Genomic DNA, 18391 nt, shown 5'->3' with positions numbered 1-18391 from the left:
TGTTTTAACAAAGTGTGAAAATAGTGAATTTCTTAATAATTTCCCGACTGAAGAGGCAAAATGATAACATTTACAAGAAAAAACATCGAATCTACACAAAATATCTGGGTTAATAAACACCCAAGAAACGATTTCTCTCTCCACGGAAAAGAATCTCATGGATTAAATGGTTCCGCAAAAACTCCTTTGCGATGCTCCGGCTTCTTTTTATTGCTATTATTTTGTTACTTGGTAAAATTAAAATTTCTTTCGTTTTTCGTGGCTTAAATGTTATATCTTTTTATTATTATTTGTTTTAAACATGAAAGGAGGAAATGTAGAAAAAGGAAAGAAAGAAAATGATCGAAATTCTGCTTTAAAGAGAAATAAGAGAATTCTGTGACTGTAAAACTCACTGAAATATTTAAAATGTTTTCCCTCAGAAATTCTGGAATTATTTCAATATTTGGGTGAGGTGGAAATGTAAGAACATTTAATTTTTCCTGTCTATAAGGTGATCAGATTTCACGCTGATTTTGTGACTAATCCGGAAAATCACCAATTTCCCCAGGTTTTAGCCAATAAAAATAACGAAAATTCTACCCTGTGGCTTGTTGGTGGTAAACCCCTGAAAGGGTTAAACCATTGCTTCCCAGTTCGGGTCTGGGCTGGGGGTCCTGGACCAGTCTGCGAATTTTGGGGGGATTCTCCTCTTATATTTTATTTGAATTTTAAACTCTGGTGATTTGATGTTTGGCCCCAAAAACCTCAGCGGACCCCGAATTATGGATTTTTTTGCAATTTGATTTCATTTTATTTTTAAAACACGTTTTGCTTTGACGTGGATTTTCTTACCAATTAACTAAAAGTCTGCTCCGTGATCACAAAATTCCAACTAAATGATGAGAAATGAAATAATTTATTAGTAAAAACGGGGATACATTTCTGATTTAAAAATAAATTCAAACATTCAGACAATTTACAGAAATTATTTTCAAAGCATTTGCAAAATATCCATATATATTGTAGCAAATCCCTCATCCGTAGAGCAGCCGTGAAATTCCGTGGGGAATTTATTATTCAGGTGCAAAAAATGCCACCGATGCGTGGAGGACACGGAGGGGTTTCTGTAAACTGAGTTTATTCAGTAATGAGATTTTGATAAATCGCCCTCAATTCGCTGGGGCAGATGATGGAGATTACCCTGTGAATGGGGGGTCAGTGGCCAGCTCTCCTAGGGGTCCCCAACATGGGACCAGAATTAGGGATCCATTCATTTACTACAAAAAGCATACTGTTTTATGTGTGAAATTCTGGAATTTCAGTTTCACAAATGTTAATAAGTAAAAGTAAACTTTATACCAGGAATAAAGTTCTCGGCTATTCGCCATAATACCCCCTGAAGGGCCAATAAATACACCACAAAGGGCATTTATCGGCTGAATTATATTAAAAGTAAATCAGATCAATTCTCCAGCAAATATTTGTTAATTTAATGAAAATCTAGTTTCTGATCCAGAATCCCGTCTCAGAGGACGCATCTTCCCGATTAATGAATTAAAGAAAGTGGGTAGTGGGTTCATCAGCCCCACGGAGGACGGAGTCTGCAGTGATAAAAAATTTTAGGCCAACATAGAAAATATTTTTTTTTATAGAACGAGCTTTCGAGATCTCAGGGGTCTCTTCCTCGGATGATTTATTTTTTTCATTGGGAGAAAAGACCTCCAAGGTTTTTACTAAATAATCCTTTTAACAAAACAGCCCTTCCTTTTAACAAAACGCCCTTCTTTCCCCCTGAAACCCGAGGTCTATGGGCAATATTCTTATAAAAGCTTCAAGCCGGCCTGGGTGCCAATTACCCCCCATGCCCCCCCCCCCCCCCCCCCCCCCCCCGTTGCCCCCTGGCCAGCACTCCTCAGGTGGCAGGTTTCTGCGAGTTTTACAAAGAAGCAGCCTGAGCCGCTAGAGGGCGCTGCGCCACCGCACATCCCCGGACCCGCTTCACTGCCTCGGAGTAACTGCGCTGCTCGGGACTCTCAGGGCTCCTCTCTGACTACTCTCAGGACTCCTCACTGACTACTCCCAGCACTCTCAGGACTCCTCACTGACTACTCTCAGCACTCTCTGGACTCCTCACTGACTACTCTAAGGACTCCTCACTGACTACTCTCAGCACTCTCAGGACTCCTCTCTGGCTACTCTCAGCACTCTCAGGACTCCTCTATGACTACTCTCAGGGCTCCTCACTGACTACTCTCAGCTCTCTCAGCAATCTCTAACTACTCTCAGGGATCCGCACTGAATACTCTCAGTACTCTCAGCAATCTCGGAATCATAATAAGGAATAAATCTGCAAATAAACCTATATCATATACTATGTGTGTACGTATGTATACGTGAATGTATGTATATGTGTGTGATGCACGTATGTAGGTGTATGATGCATGTATGTAGGTGTATTATCTATGTGTGTATGTGTGTAGGGGTATGATGTATGTGTGGGTATGCATGTACAAAACATAGAAACATATGTTTCTGTTTGGTTTTTAGAGAAGAACCATTTGGCTCATCTAGTCTTCCCATTTTGTGTGCATGCGTGTACCTACGTATGTATGTATGTATGTATGCATCTATGTATGTATATGTGTATGTATGTAAATATGTATATGTGTATATATGTGAATATGTATATTTGTATATATGTACATGTATGTGTGCATGTATGTATATATTTATGTGAGTATATATATCTGTATATGTGTATGTATGTATTGATAGATTTATTTGTATATGTGCATGTATGTATATTTATGTGTGTATGTATGTATGTATATGTGTATGTGTGTATATGTGCTTATATATTTATACCCTGAGTCCTCTCTAGTAATTAATGACACCCATTACTACACACATCTGCAAATGCTTAGACATATGTGTTACATGCATGTACATGTCAGTCATAAGTGATTCCTCCTTCTCTGTCCTGAGATCATTTTATTTTTCTGGGGTTTGTTGCCCATTAACCCATTAGAGTGGTAATTAGCCTTGTCTGTGACGTCATAGCCCTGGAGGATAGTGAATACCTGCTTGTACCCCAGTCCCCGCTTTCAATCCTCAAATGTGTTTATTCAACGCGACCTGTCAATCATCCCCCCCCCCCCACACACACACACACACACCGTTATTCCGCCGGTACAGAGAGGCATTATTATTACTCCGGGAACTTCAAATAAGCAGCGAACCTGTTAACACGACGGAGCCCAAAATTTACAAAAAATCCATGAAACTGACCTAAGTGTCAGGGTCCACAAGCAGCGGCCCTGGGGGTCGATCTAAAAAAATGGGGTCTTTATTCGAAGTTCTTTTATTGGGGCGACAAACGAAAAGGTGCGAAGCTGCATAAGGTTCAAGGCCTCAGAGGTCTCTAGTTCAGTTGGGGCTTTACAGCTTGTCCTCACCTGCATCTATCGGCTCCAATGTTTGGGCAAGAAATGAGAATTTTAGGAAATGTGCTTCCTATTTTCAGGCCAATCAGTGAATCAAACCGAAGTCTTTTCTATTCCTGGAGCCTTTCTCCTTTTCAACTAAATTCACCCCGAGAATCTGCCCTAAACTGAACATACGGGACAATACTTAATATACGGGGCAATATTTAATACACGGGGCAATACTTAATATACGGGGCAATATTTAATATACGGGGCAATATTTAATATACGGGGCAGTACTTAATATACGGGGCAATATTTAATACACGGGGCAATACTTAATATACGGGGCAATATTTCATATACGGGGCAGTACTTAATATACGGGGCAATATTTAATATACGGGGCAGTACTTAATGTACGCGGCAATACTGAAAAAACAGGGCAAAAATTAGCGTACGGGGCAATACTGACAAGGACAAACCGTATGAATTCGGGATAAACCCAGATTTTAAGAAAAAGTCAGTTTCCGAACATGCCAGGAAATTGCGATTGCGCCACATTTACCGATCTGCGCCAGTTTTGTGTTTCTGGGCTTTGCGGGGATAAAAAACCGGTTTTCAAATCACCTGCTTCGTGTCCTTATCCCGCACTCCTCTCCAAGCCCCCTCACCCCAAGCCCCTGGGGCATTTAGAATGAACTCACTCACCCTCCTTTGCCCTTCGCTGCCCCCTCAGACTGCCAGGAGTCCGCAGGCTTCGTTCTGCGCATCAGCCGCCCAGGACTCCAAATACCCCCAGCCGTACAATCTGTTGCCACCTTATGGCGACTGTGACCGCCCCCCTTCCCAAACTGGACAAATGGGGCTAAATGAGATTATATTATGTTATGTTATATGATTACATTATTTTTGATCATTATTTTATTGTTTTATTATATTTGATTATTATTATTTGCTATTAAATCATAGTATTTCTATTTTATTATATGTTATCGCTATATGAGATTTACTATATTATATTTACTTGCAATGTATTATATTATGTTACATTATTTGATATCACAGTGTATTATTTTATACTATGCTACCTTATCATATATCACATTATATTGTATTATTGTATCCTATATTACATTATTTCACATTGTATTATTTTATACTATGCTACCTTATCATATATCATAATATATAACATTATATTGTATTATAGTGTCCTATATTACTTTATATCACATTTATATTGTATTAAAGTATCCTATATTACATTGTATTATTATTTTCTGCTTTATAACTGTATTCTTTATCTAGAAAAGTGTTAACTTACCCCCTCCCCAGGGTATTTGATATTTAATAGACTCCTTTCATCGCCCCACTCCTGGTGAATACGGCAGGGCGATAAATCCCCACGATAAATCCCTCGCAGAGCGAAGTGTCCGAGCGATCTGAGAAAGAGTTCCCCGTCACGGAGCAGCAGAAGCTACATTATTATTATTATTAGTAGTAGTAGTAGTAATAGTAGTAGTAATAATAGTAGTAGTAGTAGTAGTAGTAGTAGTGATATTATTATTATTAGTATCATTAGCATTACTGTATTAGTATTATAAGTATTGGTAGTAGAAATGTTGTTTTATTAGTAGTAGTAGTAGTAGTAATAGCATTATTGTTATTAGTATTATTAGTATAATTATTAGTAGTAATAGTAGTAGCAGTAATATTTCATTATCAGTATTATTATTAGTAGTAGAATTTTTAGCATTAATGTGATCTGCATTTTTGGTATTATTAGTATTAGTAGTTACAGAATTATTATTTGTAATACTAACAATAGTAGTTTTAATATTATAATAATTTTTACTTTCTGGGCTAATAAATATAAATTAATTTCCTTCATTTACCGAACCTTTCCCGGTAACTGACCGCAAAACCCAGCATCCGACACACATCACACACGCACTCACACACACACACACACACATATATATACGGATATATAAGGCAGTAAATCTATATATATCTATATATACTATAGTAGTTTCTGGACAGTTTGATTATTTAAAATTTACCTTTTCCTAAGAATTTAGATTTTCTGTAAATGTGATCAGATTTCTGATATTAAGACACATTTGGGGTTAATTATGTGAATTTAGGAGAAATTAGAAACATAACATTTTAGGATTTTAGGGGGGAATTGTTATTTTCCAGCAAAGAATTCCCAGATCACCCCGGGGTAAACACTGATCACTGAACACGGGGTGTAAAAAAATGTATATCTGATTTTACCCGCTATCCCATGAATTCATGCCACACTTCTGACACTTTCCTAGCCAGGCACCCAAGGGGTTAACCATCTCCTGGTCGGTTATAGGGGCTTTTTGGGGGTATGTGGGGCATTATGTTCCCCTCCATTAGCATTATATGAAGGGTAAGTGACAGGAGCCCCCCCGGTCATTAATTCTGAAGTTGCCCAAATTCCTTCTGCTGGTGCACTTTAGGCGGGGGTAATTTGCACAAATAGGGGCTGATGAGCAGATAATAGCCCTTTAACGACCAATAAGTACAGACAAACCCCCCAGAACCGGGCAAACCCCCCCCCTCGGCTGCCTGTAAAACTTGGACACCGGATTCAGGGGATCGCACCGTCTGTGTCTGAGTAATGATCTAATACTGGGGCAAGAGAGGGGTAGTAAAAAAGGGGTAAGAGGGGCAAGAGAGGGGCAACTGGGGAAAGACAGCGACAAGAGAAAGGGGCAGGAGGGTGTACACTTCAAAAAAAGAAATTAACGAAACTCCTATGAGATCCTGAGGCTCATCCTCCCCTGACCTGTGACCCCGGGGTATCGGTGTCAGTTAATTATACCCTAACCCCCAACCCAAATGCCTCCGAAGTCAGTATGAGGATAATTCTCCAAAAAGTAGAACATTCGAAAAAGTGAAAACTGAAGCTTTTTGGGGCTAATTTTGTGTTTTCGTGAATGTATCATTTGACTTCCCATTAAACCCCCGGGGATGTTATTTATTTACACATTATTATATTATTAGCATCAGTAGTATTACCAGTAATGTTATTATTAGTAGTATTAGTAGTATTGGTATTATTATTATTAGTAGTAGGGTTAGTAGTATTAGTAATATAATCATTATGATTAGTAGTAGTAATATTAGTAGTAGTGGTATAAGTAGTAACGTTAGTAATATTTTTATTATATGCATTGGTAGTAGTATTAGTAATATTACTATTAGTAGTATTTGCAATATTATTATTAGTATTTTCAATAGTATTAGTAGTTGTGATATAATAATAATAATTATTATTATTAGTAGCAGTATAACCACACACAGGGGATCCAGGCAGGGACTGCGGGGCAAATATTGCCAAACATCATTTGTTGAAGAAACCAGGCCCTTCTACAGACCCCGGGTGTAAAACAAGTGCCCCCAGGTGTATTTTTTATCAGTTTTGGGGAATTTCAAACATTATGGAGGTTGGAGGGGGTAGATTTCACATTTTACCCCAATAGCCCCATAATTGGGGCCCCAATATCTGATATCATAGGTTTATGGGGCCGAATAAAGTGTGGCCCTTCCTCTGCCATAGAGCCTTTAATAGGGGCCCAAACCCCGGTCTGGGAGTAACTATTCGGCTATGGGGACGATGTCCTGCTACCTGGGGGGTCTGGGGGCAATGCCATGTGGGTGATACACCCTGTGAGTGCCAGAGGGAAATCTGCCGTAAGCCTCCTATTTTCATTCTGGTTTTCTTGCCCCGCGCTGGGGCTTCTGTCACTCGCGGGCTACCTGTCAGTGACGGGGAGCGGTATTTAGTAACTTGCTCGTCGGGTGTTGCCTCCTCCCAATCTCTCGCGGTTTGTGTCCTCACTCCGTGGGTTTATGGTCAGCGGATAAAATGTTTTTTTTTACACAGAATTCCACGCAACAAACTCATTTCTATTCCGATTCACAAACAGGATATTGTTAGGGCGTCTGCCGTGGCATCTCCAGCTCCCCTCCCTGCGTGGGGCCCCGTGGAGTGGGTCCTGATAACTCCCGTCGCTCTCGCAACTATGCTGCGGCCCCTGTCCAGCGCCGGCCCCAGGGGCCAGGCTCCCTCCCTGTCCGAGCAGATCCTGGCTCCGGGTTTTGCAGGAGCCCCCCCCTCCAGTGACGCAGGAACCAATCAGTGCAGGCGGAGGCTGCGCACGAGGCAGCGCTAATTATCGCCAGAACGAGAGCCTGAGCAACAGTCGGAGAAGCTGAGCCCGTCCATGGAGAGAAGCCCCTGATCTGCTGCTGCCCCAGGATCGGGGAGCCCCCTTTCTGCCCCTGCGCCCCCCATCATGTTCCAGCCCACCCCGAAGAGGTGCTTCACCATCGAGTCTCTGGTGGCCAAAGACAGCCCTGTGGCCCCAAACCGGCCCGAGGAGCCACTGAGACCCGCGGCCCTGAGCTATGCCGGCTCCAGCCCCGTCAACCCGTTTGGATTCCCCCCCACAGCCCGCGGCGTGTACCCCAACTCCGAGCTGGTGTTCGCAGAAGCGATGGGCCACCCCCCCAACCCGGCGGTGCCCGTACACCCGGTGCCCCCACCCCACGCCCTGTCAGCGCACCCCCTGCCCACGTCCCACTCCCCGCACCCACTCTTCAGCTCCCAGCAAAGGGACCCCTCCACCTTCTACCCCTGGCTGATCCACCGGTACCGGTACCTGGGCCACAGGTTCCAAGGTAAGTGGCACCGGCCGCTAAAAAGTGGCACTGGGTTAGAGTGTAAGAGTTCCCCGGACTGTGGACGGAGGCCCCCGGACTGCCCCCCCACCCCTGTCCCGGGAAACCCAGAAAAACTTTTAAAAATCTAGATTTAAAAGAATTAGAGCCGGAAACCGATCCGTGAATATTTCTCGGCCGTGGGAAGCTCCAACCGCTGCTCTTCTTTTTATTTTGTATCTTCTGAAAACTTAAAAGGAAACCCACGCAGATTAATAGAAAAAAACATTAAAAGTGTCCACGCGGCGTGTCCCGCAGAATTAAATAATTTCTGTTAATTAAACGAGAAGCAGAACAAAAAACTGCAAAATTCCGATGAAAATTTAAATAAATAAAATCATCCGAAGAAAAACGAAAGCGAGTGATTTTTACACGCGGAGAAACTTAGAAGATTTAAGAAAGATTTTATTTGCTGTTTTTAGGGCTGAAATTTTAATTTAGAGATTTTTTCCGAAACTCCTTGAAAGTGAAATTAAATCTAATTCAGTTCCGGAAGATATTTTTCCCCAAACTCTCGGATATCGGGCCGGTTCCCGTTTGTTTTTCCTTTTGGTTTTGCGGCCGGAATTTTTGGGAAATTTTCGTTTTTCTGGAATGATTCGGTTCAGATTCTCCGGATCTGATTCGCAGTCAAAGAATCAATCAATATCTAAACATCGATTTTCGGGGGTGTATTAACGGGATGGGGGTAAATAAACGGAATATGGATTATAATGAAAAATAAGCAATCGGTTTCTCTGTCAGACTCCCCTTTTCCCGGCCGTCCTGTGAAATCCGTGGCCTTGACACGGGTGGCAGGCATCATTTTGGGAAAATGCTGTAGTTTATCCAACTGCGGCAGCTAGAAGTAAGGAACCGGGGTAATTAAAAAAGTACTTTGCCCCGGTGGGTAATTAGGATCATTAAAACCCAAATGTAACCCTGGCTACGGCAGCACCTGAGGGGGCAACTGGGGCAAAAACGTACGAACCGTGTCCAGAAAGCGAGGATGATGATTATTATTGTTCTATATTATTATTATTATTATTATTATTACATTGTTTGTTGTTAGTAGCATTAGTATTAATAGTAATATTATAATTATTATTATGTAATAGTATTATTATTATTATTATTCTCACGGACATATTTAATTCGGTGCCCATTTCCACGCGTGTTTTACGTGGCTGTTGTAAATAAAATGAATGGGGGCCGGAATGCTGTCAGGATCCTGTGATCCGGAGTGCTAATGAATGAATGAGTATGATTGGTGTCAATGAATGGAAATGTTTTCACTTCTGGTTCGTGCCCGATTTGGTGTATTAGCCCGGTGAGGGGTAAGGGGGGCCGGTAGGGGTATTTGCCCTGTCTGAGCTTTTTTGTGCCCTTTGCCCAGGTAATGACACCAGTGCGGAGAGCTTCTTGCTCCATAATGCCCTGGCCAGGAAGCCCAAGCGGATCCGAACTGCCTTCTCGCCCTCGCAGCTGCTTCGCCTGGAACACGCGTTCGAGAAAAACCACTACGTGGTCGGGGCAGAGAGGAAGCAGCTGGCCCACAGCCTGAGCCTGACCGAGACCCAGGTAAGAGAGGGGGCAAAAGGGGCAAAGGGAGGGTGAAGGAGCCAGGGGGCAGCTCTGCACTTCGTTTTATTGCTGAAAATATATTTACTACTATTGTATTTATTATTAGTAGTAGTAGTAGTATATTTATTAGTGTTATTAGTAACACTAGTAGTAGTAACATTAGTAGTAGTATTATTAGTATTATTGCAATCTAGAGCACTTGGTAGAATTGGTTCTCGCTCCTCGAATTTGCTAATTATTGAGAATTGTCAGTGCCCCCCCCCCTCCGGCGAACGACCTGTCACGCCGTGTCGTGGGTTCGGTGACACTATGCCTTTTTTGTAGCTTCTCTTTGTTTTGTTAATTTGTAGCCAATTAATTTGTATGAACGTCGTGGGTCTTTTGAAGTGAAAGCTCTTTGTTTTTTACTCTCCGTGTTTTTTCACATCGTGTTTTTTTTCACACCCTGTTGCTTCAAACAATTGCCTCGTGTTCGGTAATTTGCCATAAACTAAATCATTGCGGGGTAATTGTCCTCCTCGCCCTTATGGCGATAATGACTTTACGTTTTACACCCAAAAACAGATTAACACATTAACGGATGATACATTTACAAATCAAATGCGGACACGAACTCGCGTGGGGAGAAATGCGGAACATATCATATTACTAAATATTACCCCCTCTCCCAGCTTTATAAAAAACATTTGCCTTCGTGGGTCTGAGTGTGAATTCTCTGAAATAATTTCCGTGGATATTTTCACGTCATTTTCAGATCAGTCGTTCTATTTGCGATAATTATCGTTTTCATTGATTTTCCTGAATTTTGCTTTGTTTAGATAAAAAAGGTGTTAATGGAAGGAATTTACACTTGTCATAAATCGCGTGAAAAAGCAGAAATCGCCTTAAATTCCGCACTTTTCCGGTTTTTTTTTATTTATGCATCTGTTTGGATCTGGTGGGTGTTTTTGGTTTATTTGTGGGGTGTTTGTGGGGCCCCCGCTTGTTTTAATAAACCGCTTTGAGTTTTAGGAGTGGGGTGAATTGAGTGAAATACCCCTGCTCTGCCCTGGGTTTGACCCAGTGAAAGATTAAATTGTAACCGTGTTTTTCGTGTGTTGGGGGTCCCTGGTCCGGTTGGGGGTCTTTTTCTGAATCTTTGCGCTGCTGTCGGATCAGAGAGCCGAATCCCCCAATTATCGAATTAAAAACGCCTTGTTTCAGTTGATGGGGGACGGGCGTCTGACCTGTGGCCCTACATAACCCGGGCTTGGCCCAGATGGAGCCCCCCGAATACTTTTTGCCGAAGATATGGAGTCAGACTGAAATAATAAATCCGAATTATCCCCGGGAGCTCCACGGAAAGTGAATCCTGCCCTTGGGCTGTGGGACCCCCAGATATTCTTTCTACTGAGAAAAGGGTTCTGATAACTGTTTGGGGGATTTGGAGAACCTGAACTTAATGAGTATGAGGGGCTGGGGGTCCCGAACATATTATGGGGAGAGAGACAGAGAGAAATAGACAGAGAGAAATAGACAGAATGAAACAGAGAGAGAAATAGAGAGACAGGGGGGTAGAGAGAGACAGAGGGTTAGAGAGAGAGAGAGAGACAGGGAGAGAAAACAAGTTTGTGGGGAAATTCTTTTGCTCTTCTGTTTCTGTTAATGAGGGGCAGGAGGAGCACATAATAGTAACCCCCACGCTACTGGGGAAAAGGCATGTCGCATTGTTGGTTCATATTAACCCACTGTGTGCCAGAGAAAATCTGAGGAGGCATGCCTTCTGCATGCAGAGCTGGCCGAATGATGGGAGTTGTAATCAGTCATTGCTGGAAAACCCCAAAAATGAATAGAGCCCATTAAAAACACTTACCTCTGCCCTGAGTGGGGGGGGTCGCTTTTACTTTTAATTCTATTTCATTCGCTGGATTCTTCAGAATATTTTATTTCCAAAATTATATTATATTTCCTGAATTTCTATCCCTACATGACCCCCCCGCACCCGTGTGGGGTATCTCGGCATTTTCGGCCGAACAACCTTTTCAGAATTATTTGGCTTTTCTTTAATATTTGACCGATTATTTTGTTAAAATGCCAAAGAGGGGGCAATTCCCCCCGAAAGGGTTAAGATGGTGGCAGTTTGTGACCCGGCTCTCTGTGTCTCCAGGTTAAAGTTTGGTTCCAGAACCGAAGGACGAAGTTCAAGCGGCAGAAGCTGGAGGAGGAAGGGTCCGACTCCCCCCAGAAGAAGAAGGGGACCCACCACATCAACCGGTGGCGGATCGCCACCAAGCAGGCCAGCCCCGAGGAGATCGACGTGACGTCAGACGATTAACCCTTTAGCACTTGGAACATTTGAAACAAAAACGAATAATCCTCAATCTGCAAATACAAAAAGTTGCCCCCTTTCCAAATGAGGGGGGGGGCGTTGGGGGCTAAACGAAGAGAGAATTTCTCCTAATTTGGGGTTTGTGGAAAATGCTTGTGGGGCCCTGTGCCCCCCACCCGTGGATTCAGCAGAAGGGGAACCCGGCAAGGACCCCCACCGGACCCCCGCACTTCCAGATCTCCTCTGCCTTTTGACCAATGTTCCCACAGCCAAAAAACTCACCCTGCACCTGCTCCAAAACTTGAATTTGCATGAAAAAAAACACAAAACAAAAAAAACCTCCAGCAGATGCTTTCAGGGGCAGAAAAATATTGTAAGTTTTTTTTAATTTTATTTTATTTTTCTGGAAATTTGTGTGCTTTTTGTACCGAGAAATGTGCAGTTTATATGAATTTTATAGGGGGCAATTATTGTGGAAAAGAGACTTGCTGTGGCCTAAAGTGACACTGACGGGGGGATTTCACGGACAAGTTTCTTTTTAGTCGAAAAAACATGAAATAAATAAATTTAAAGGGCAGATGGAGCGCTTCCGCCAAACTGGGGTGGATTTAGCCAAACGAGGCCGAAAGACTTAAAAGGGACCTTTAAAAAATGAACACTTTTGATGCTTAAGTGAAGGAAGCAAAATATGCTCCAAAAATCCAAACTACTAAAGGCGGAAATATTAATTAAAAAGAAAATCCCAGCGTGACCCTGAAGCTTCTGTCAGATTGTAAATATTTTTGTGTTCGTGTTAATTTGTTAGAATTCTAACACACTTTATACTTCCGAGAAGTATGACCTGTCAATATTTTGTCAATAAAGGTTTATCCAAATGTCACAGATTTCAAAGCAGAAATTATTTCAGAATTCGCTTCTGGAGGCAGGTGAAATAAAAAAAAATCCTAAAATAATGAAATCGATTCTTAGAATTTCTTAGTCTTCGAGATATGGGTTTTTAATACTTTTGCTTTAATTTGCTTTATGTCCCCTCTGTGGATGATTAGATAATCTGTGTAAATGTTCTAGATCTTTAGATTCTGGATCGGGGCCTCCACCTGCTGTGGGCAGAATGAGGGAGAAAAGTTTTGTGGCTTTGGATGCTTTTTCTAGAGTTTTGTTTCATTATTTTCCTAGTTCATTTTCTGATGATTTTCTTTGATGTTTTCTTAGTTATTTCTCTGAGGATTTTTTTCTAATATGTTTCCTGCTTGTTTTTCTTATTTCTTTTCCGATTATTTTTCTGTTGTTTTTCCTGATTATTTTACTGGTGTTTTTTTTCACTTATGTTTTTTTTCTTTATTATTTTTCTGATGGATATTTTTCTGAAGTTTTTCCCGATTATTGTTTTGGTGTTTTTTTCTGATGTTTTTGCCGATTATTTTTTGGTGTTTTTTTCTGATGTTTTTCCCGATTATTTCTCTGATATTTTTCCCGATGATGTCGCGGTGTTTCTCCCGGTCGTTCTGCCGGTGCTCGGTGTTCACGCTCCGGCGGATTAATCCCTTTATTCCCATTGATCGGGAAAGCCTTTTCTGTGTTTTTCTGTGTTCGGACACAAAGAGTCCCGCGGGGGTTTTTTGTAAAAGTGCAAATCAGTTTTCGGCAATTATTTGAGGGGAGAATCTGCACCCACGGCCCGGCTCTAATCTCTTAATCCGTGGGTCGGGGGGGCGGCTCGGACAGGGTTCAGGACGAGCTGCGATAAGAGCCCCACGCACAATGATTCTTTACATTCCACGCACGCGCTCATTCTGTGGGCTTTTATGGAAACTTTGTTTTTTGGGGGCTGATCCGACCCGGTACTCGGTGCTGACGGTTTTTATTAGTTCTGGAACCGGTTCATAAATACCCCCCCCCCGGTTCCCGATACTTGAGAAGGCAGCCCCCGGGCCCCCAAAAAAGTTCGTTTAATTTACTTCAAAAACATGCAAATTCCGCCATAAAACGGCTTTCTGGAAATTGTTTCCATTCCGGATAAAAGGCCGATTTAGCGCCGTTTTCTCGTGCATTTCATGTTCAGAAGCCGCAATCGGTTCGGAAACCCCCGAAAGCTTCATTACAGACCGGCCTTTGAATCGAGGAGAGGATTAGAGGATCTGAAAGGAGCCAGGGGCGGAATAAAGGGGCTCATGCTAATGAGGTGAGCGGCCTTTGTGTGCCGGGCCTCGCCGGCCTCCATTAGCCTCCTATCTCAGGCTGCACCCTCTCCGCAGCCTCCCCTCGGCCTCCCCGCAGCCTCCCCTCGGCCGCCCCTCGGCCTCCCCGCGCAGTTCTGCTCGCAGCAGATAATTAGATCTTTTCAAGTCGGAATTAAGATAAAGAAAGTGAAGCCGCCGCCTTCATCCTCCGCAAACAGACCGGATTTAATAGCCCCATTCAGGGGGTAAGGGGCTTCTGGAACGGGGGCTGTGGGACGGGAGCCGGGCCTCCCGTGAAAGTGCGTGGACGCGTCCCGATTCAACAGCTGCAGCAACAACAACAATAACAACAACACAAATAATAACACACAGATAAACGCGTTTGATGCCCGCCTATACTGTCGCGCAGCACAAGGGCCGCGGTCAGAAACTCCGCAGACTTTTTCATTTCTCTTATTTCACTTATTTTCATTCAGATCCACGGGGAACTCGAATGCCACCCGATTACCCCACGCACAATTTTTCTTTCGTTCTTGATTTTCTGGAATTCCTGCAGATTCGGGGTCTTTGCTGTAGACCCCCTCTCATTTGCTTTAACCCTTTCCGTGTTAATAATATTAATAATCTATTCATTGATTGTAATAATTACTATTTTATTCCGATTTTATACAAACATCATTTACACTCCTCTCTCAATTATAACCGCTGATTAAATTAAAATAATAATAATAATAATAATAATAATCTCACTAATACTAATAATACTACTACTACTAATACAAATAATACAAATACTACTAATAAAAGTAATAATAATACTAATACTAATTCTACTAATACTATTATTATTATTATTATTATATAACACTACTACTACTACTACTAATAATAATAATAATAATTAATACTTGTGAGGTTGGACTTCAAGTAAACATACGGAAAAGATCTCAAGATCTCTTCTATATATATATATATATATAGTTCGTGTGATAATATATATATTTACCGTATATATCATCCATGTGATAAATAATCTATATACATCATCCGAGGTGATAAATATTATATATATAATCCGTGTGATTTGGTCACTGGTGAATCAGGGAACAAAACTTTGTATCAAAAAAGTATTTATTTTGTTTCCATTTAATAGAAACTTAATAGGTTTTCCGTAAATATGGGATGCGAGCGATGGGTCTCAGCGGAGTATATGAGTATGTATATTATGTGTGTGTTTATATAACTATGTTACATTATATATAGTACGTATTATATAAACTACTAATTATATATTATTTATATACACATTATATATAGTACATATTATATAAGCTATATATATCATTTATATGACACACTATGTATATTATATATATATATATATATATATATATATTGTATAGAGCAGATCTCTTCCTGTTCTATTACTACAGACTATATACTATGATATAAATCTATATGTGAATATGAATGTATAGATATATACTATTTGATATATAACATATAATATAGCATATAATATAATATATGTATATTTAGGCTGTGCCGGTGATGTTTCCCAGTGTTTACAATCCGTGCGCAGAGCAGGTGCCATCACCGTATATGTACCGGGGCTGGTGGGCAGAGGTTCGGGCTTCGGCCGGCCACTTCGGGATCTGCCCCTTCCACACCGAGCCGGGTGACTGCAGAGGGTTTCCGGGGTATTTTATTGTATGGAATTGTCAGGTTTTATTGCACTTTATTATTTTCACTTCAAACAAAAGGAAATCGGGTTTCTTGAGTTTTTTATTTTCTCGGTACCGGAAAAAAATATATAAAAAAATCAAATTTCTGGAAAGAATTCGGTTTGAATCCGGCGTTTACATGAAGCTTCCTACCCCGGCTCTGGGAGGCAGTATTTTCAAGATCACCCCTTTACCCCAGACCCCTCCCCCAATGTTAAGGACCCTGTGATCCTCTTGGCGACCCCCTGACCCATTTACCCCACGGCCCGTTTCTTTTCAGTTTTTCTTGTGTTTACAGAATTGAGTTACTGTGGCACCGATGGGGCAAATAATTAATTCTCAATTAAATCGGTCATCACAGAAAATTGAATATGACGTAATTCTCAATGGCTCTGGCTATGTGAATAATGACGTCACATGCACTTCACCGGGAAGTGTTACTGAAAATATTTTTTTCCAGCTATTCAGAACGTCCCAAAAATCGTAAGAGAAAAACGAGAAAAATGTTGCGTCAAGAGCTAGATTCAGCAGGGCTGGGAATGACGCCATCACACTACAATTCCCCAAGTATTTCATAATACGTTTTTTATTGAATACGTTTTATTGAATTGTCTGCAAATATTGTAAATCACGAGCCTTAACCGCCCTGGATTTTACCCCCGTCTATGGGGCACATGACTTACTCCACCCCTGCCTCAGACAACTGCAAGCTCTTGGGCCAAGCGTCCTGTGAGTGTGAGCCTTTGGTGTCGCTGAGTCCGAGTGCAGACCTCCAACCCTTGGCACTTAGAGGGTTAATACCCACTCTTTCGGTAAAAGAATGTTTTGGGCGCAGGGGCCCCGAAATCTTCCCCTCCCGACCTGGGGACGCGTCGGGATGATGTTTGTTGCTGCTGCCGCTCGGTAACTCCCATCACTCCCAACCAGCACACACAGTACAGGCTGGGAATGATGACAAACAGGTGACCCTCCAATGAATATTCAGAATGGGTTATCAGTGTAAGGGTCCCGGACTTCAGTCCGCCGAATAATGACCGGAGTGGGGCTGACGTATCTGACAGGGGTAGGGGCAGGTGACATGGGGCAGGTGACATGGGGCAGGTGACATGGGGCAGACAGGAGGATTTCCTCCCCTCAGCACCATTCGTATCACATGTAAGGGCAAAACACAGAGCGAAATGCCCCCGGGTGCAGAAGGCAAACAAACAATAACAGAAAGGTAACACGGGGGGGGGTACATCGCAGGCACTCACCTGATCTCCCCCGGGGCACCAGGATATCAGTACCCAGACACACACTCCCATCACTCCCATCGCTCCTATCACTCCCATCACTCCTATCACCCCCATCACACCTATCACTCCCTGCTTCCCTTCCTGCCCCACCCAAAAGCTCGACCGGTATTTATAGAGTCCAGGACCCCCTCTCCAGAGGGGCTATGACGTCAGAGGTAAGAGAATCTGAGCTGCGTCACTTGTGCCTCTGAACCTGATCTCTGAAACTAGAGAAGCCTCTCTACACAATTCCCGAGGCCTCGACATACGGCGGAGCGATAAATATACCTCACTAATGAGCAATTAGCGTCTAATCAGCTCCCAATTAGCTGCTTAATGATGAATTAAACATTCTGAGCCCGGCTCGGGTTCCCGGCTCCATTACTAACCGGGCAGCCGGCAGCATCACTTGACCCGGGGTAGTGTGTACGGTGCTGGGTAGACGGGGAGGGGGTGTTAGACCCAGATACCCCCTGATACCCCAAGATACCCCCCTATGCTAATAACCTGCACACTGTCAGTGTGGTCGGTGCTTTACCCTGAGATGTGGTAAAAAGCCACAGGTGTGTTATTAACCCTTACCTATCTAGACACAGAGTGCTGGGAGTTTTAGTTTTCAGATCATTCTGTGGCCTTTATGTCCTTTGTTCTGCTCTACACCCCCTCTATGCGATGTGTTTAACTCATTCACCACCAGAGAGGTATCCACTGCAGCCCACTGGCACTTTAAGAGTTACTTAAAGGAGACATGACACATTTTGAATGCCAAAGGCCAATTCCCAGCCTAGTGGTCCGAGCCATGACTGCGCATAAAGAGGGTCTTTTATCAGCTCCATGATGGTCTTTAATCCCTGTAAGTATAGGCACACATGGCAGCCATTTCCATACGTTTAGCATATATAAATATTCCTTAAAGGCTGCTTTTTTTTGCCCCATAGAGGCAGACGTTGCGCTGGGAACCCCGAGCCGTCACCCTGCCTCCAGCTGCCACTTGGCGCTCTCAATGCAGCTGGAATATCTTGAATTTTGTTCTTTTTTTCCCCTTAAAATGGACAGAGAGTGGGATTGTTCGGCCCCCGGCCCCCGGCCGCACACACGAGGGTCTGTCTGTCGAGCTCACGGAGTGAAATATTAATGAAAAGTATTAATAGCTGCCATTCCTGACACTCGGTGA

The 18391-nt window shown here is 42.6% G+C and overlaps 1 protein-coding gene across 1 annotated transcript; it reads left to right on the top strand.

Moving 5' to 3' along the window:
• Positions 1 to 7744: 7744 nt before the first annotated feature.
• On the top strand, positions 7745 to 12045 carry LOC149272675 (homeobox protein EMX2). The gene is made up of 3 exons (XM_089506831.1): positions 7745 to 8129; positions 9544 to 9728; positions 11878 to 12045. The coding sequence occupies exons 1-3, from the start codon at positions 7745 to 7747 to the stop codon at positions 12043 to 12045; spliced, it is 738 nt and encodes a 245-aa protein (XP_089362957.1).
• Positions 12046 to 18391: the final 6346 nt, after the last annotated feature.

Source organism: Sceloporus occidentalis, unplaced genomic scaffold (genome assembly GCF_023333645.1).
Source record: "Sceloporus occidentalis isolate IW3139 unplaced genomic scaffold, rSceOcc1.0.p SCAF_426, whole genome shotgun sequence".
Classification (NCBI taxonomy): Eukaryota; Metazoa; Chordata; class Lepidosauria; order Squamata; family Phrynosomatidae; genus Sceloporus; species Sceloporus occidentalis.
This window is presented reverse-complemented; position numbering and strand designations above follow the sequence as displayed.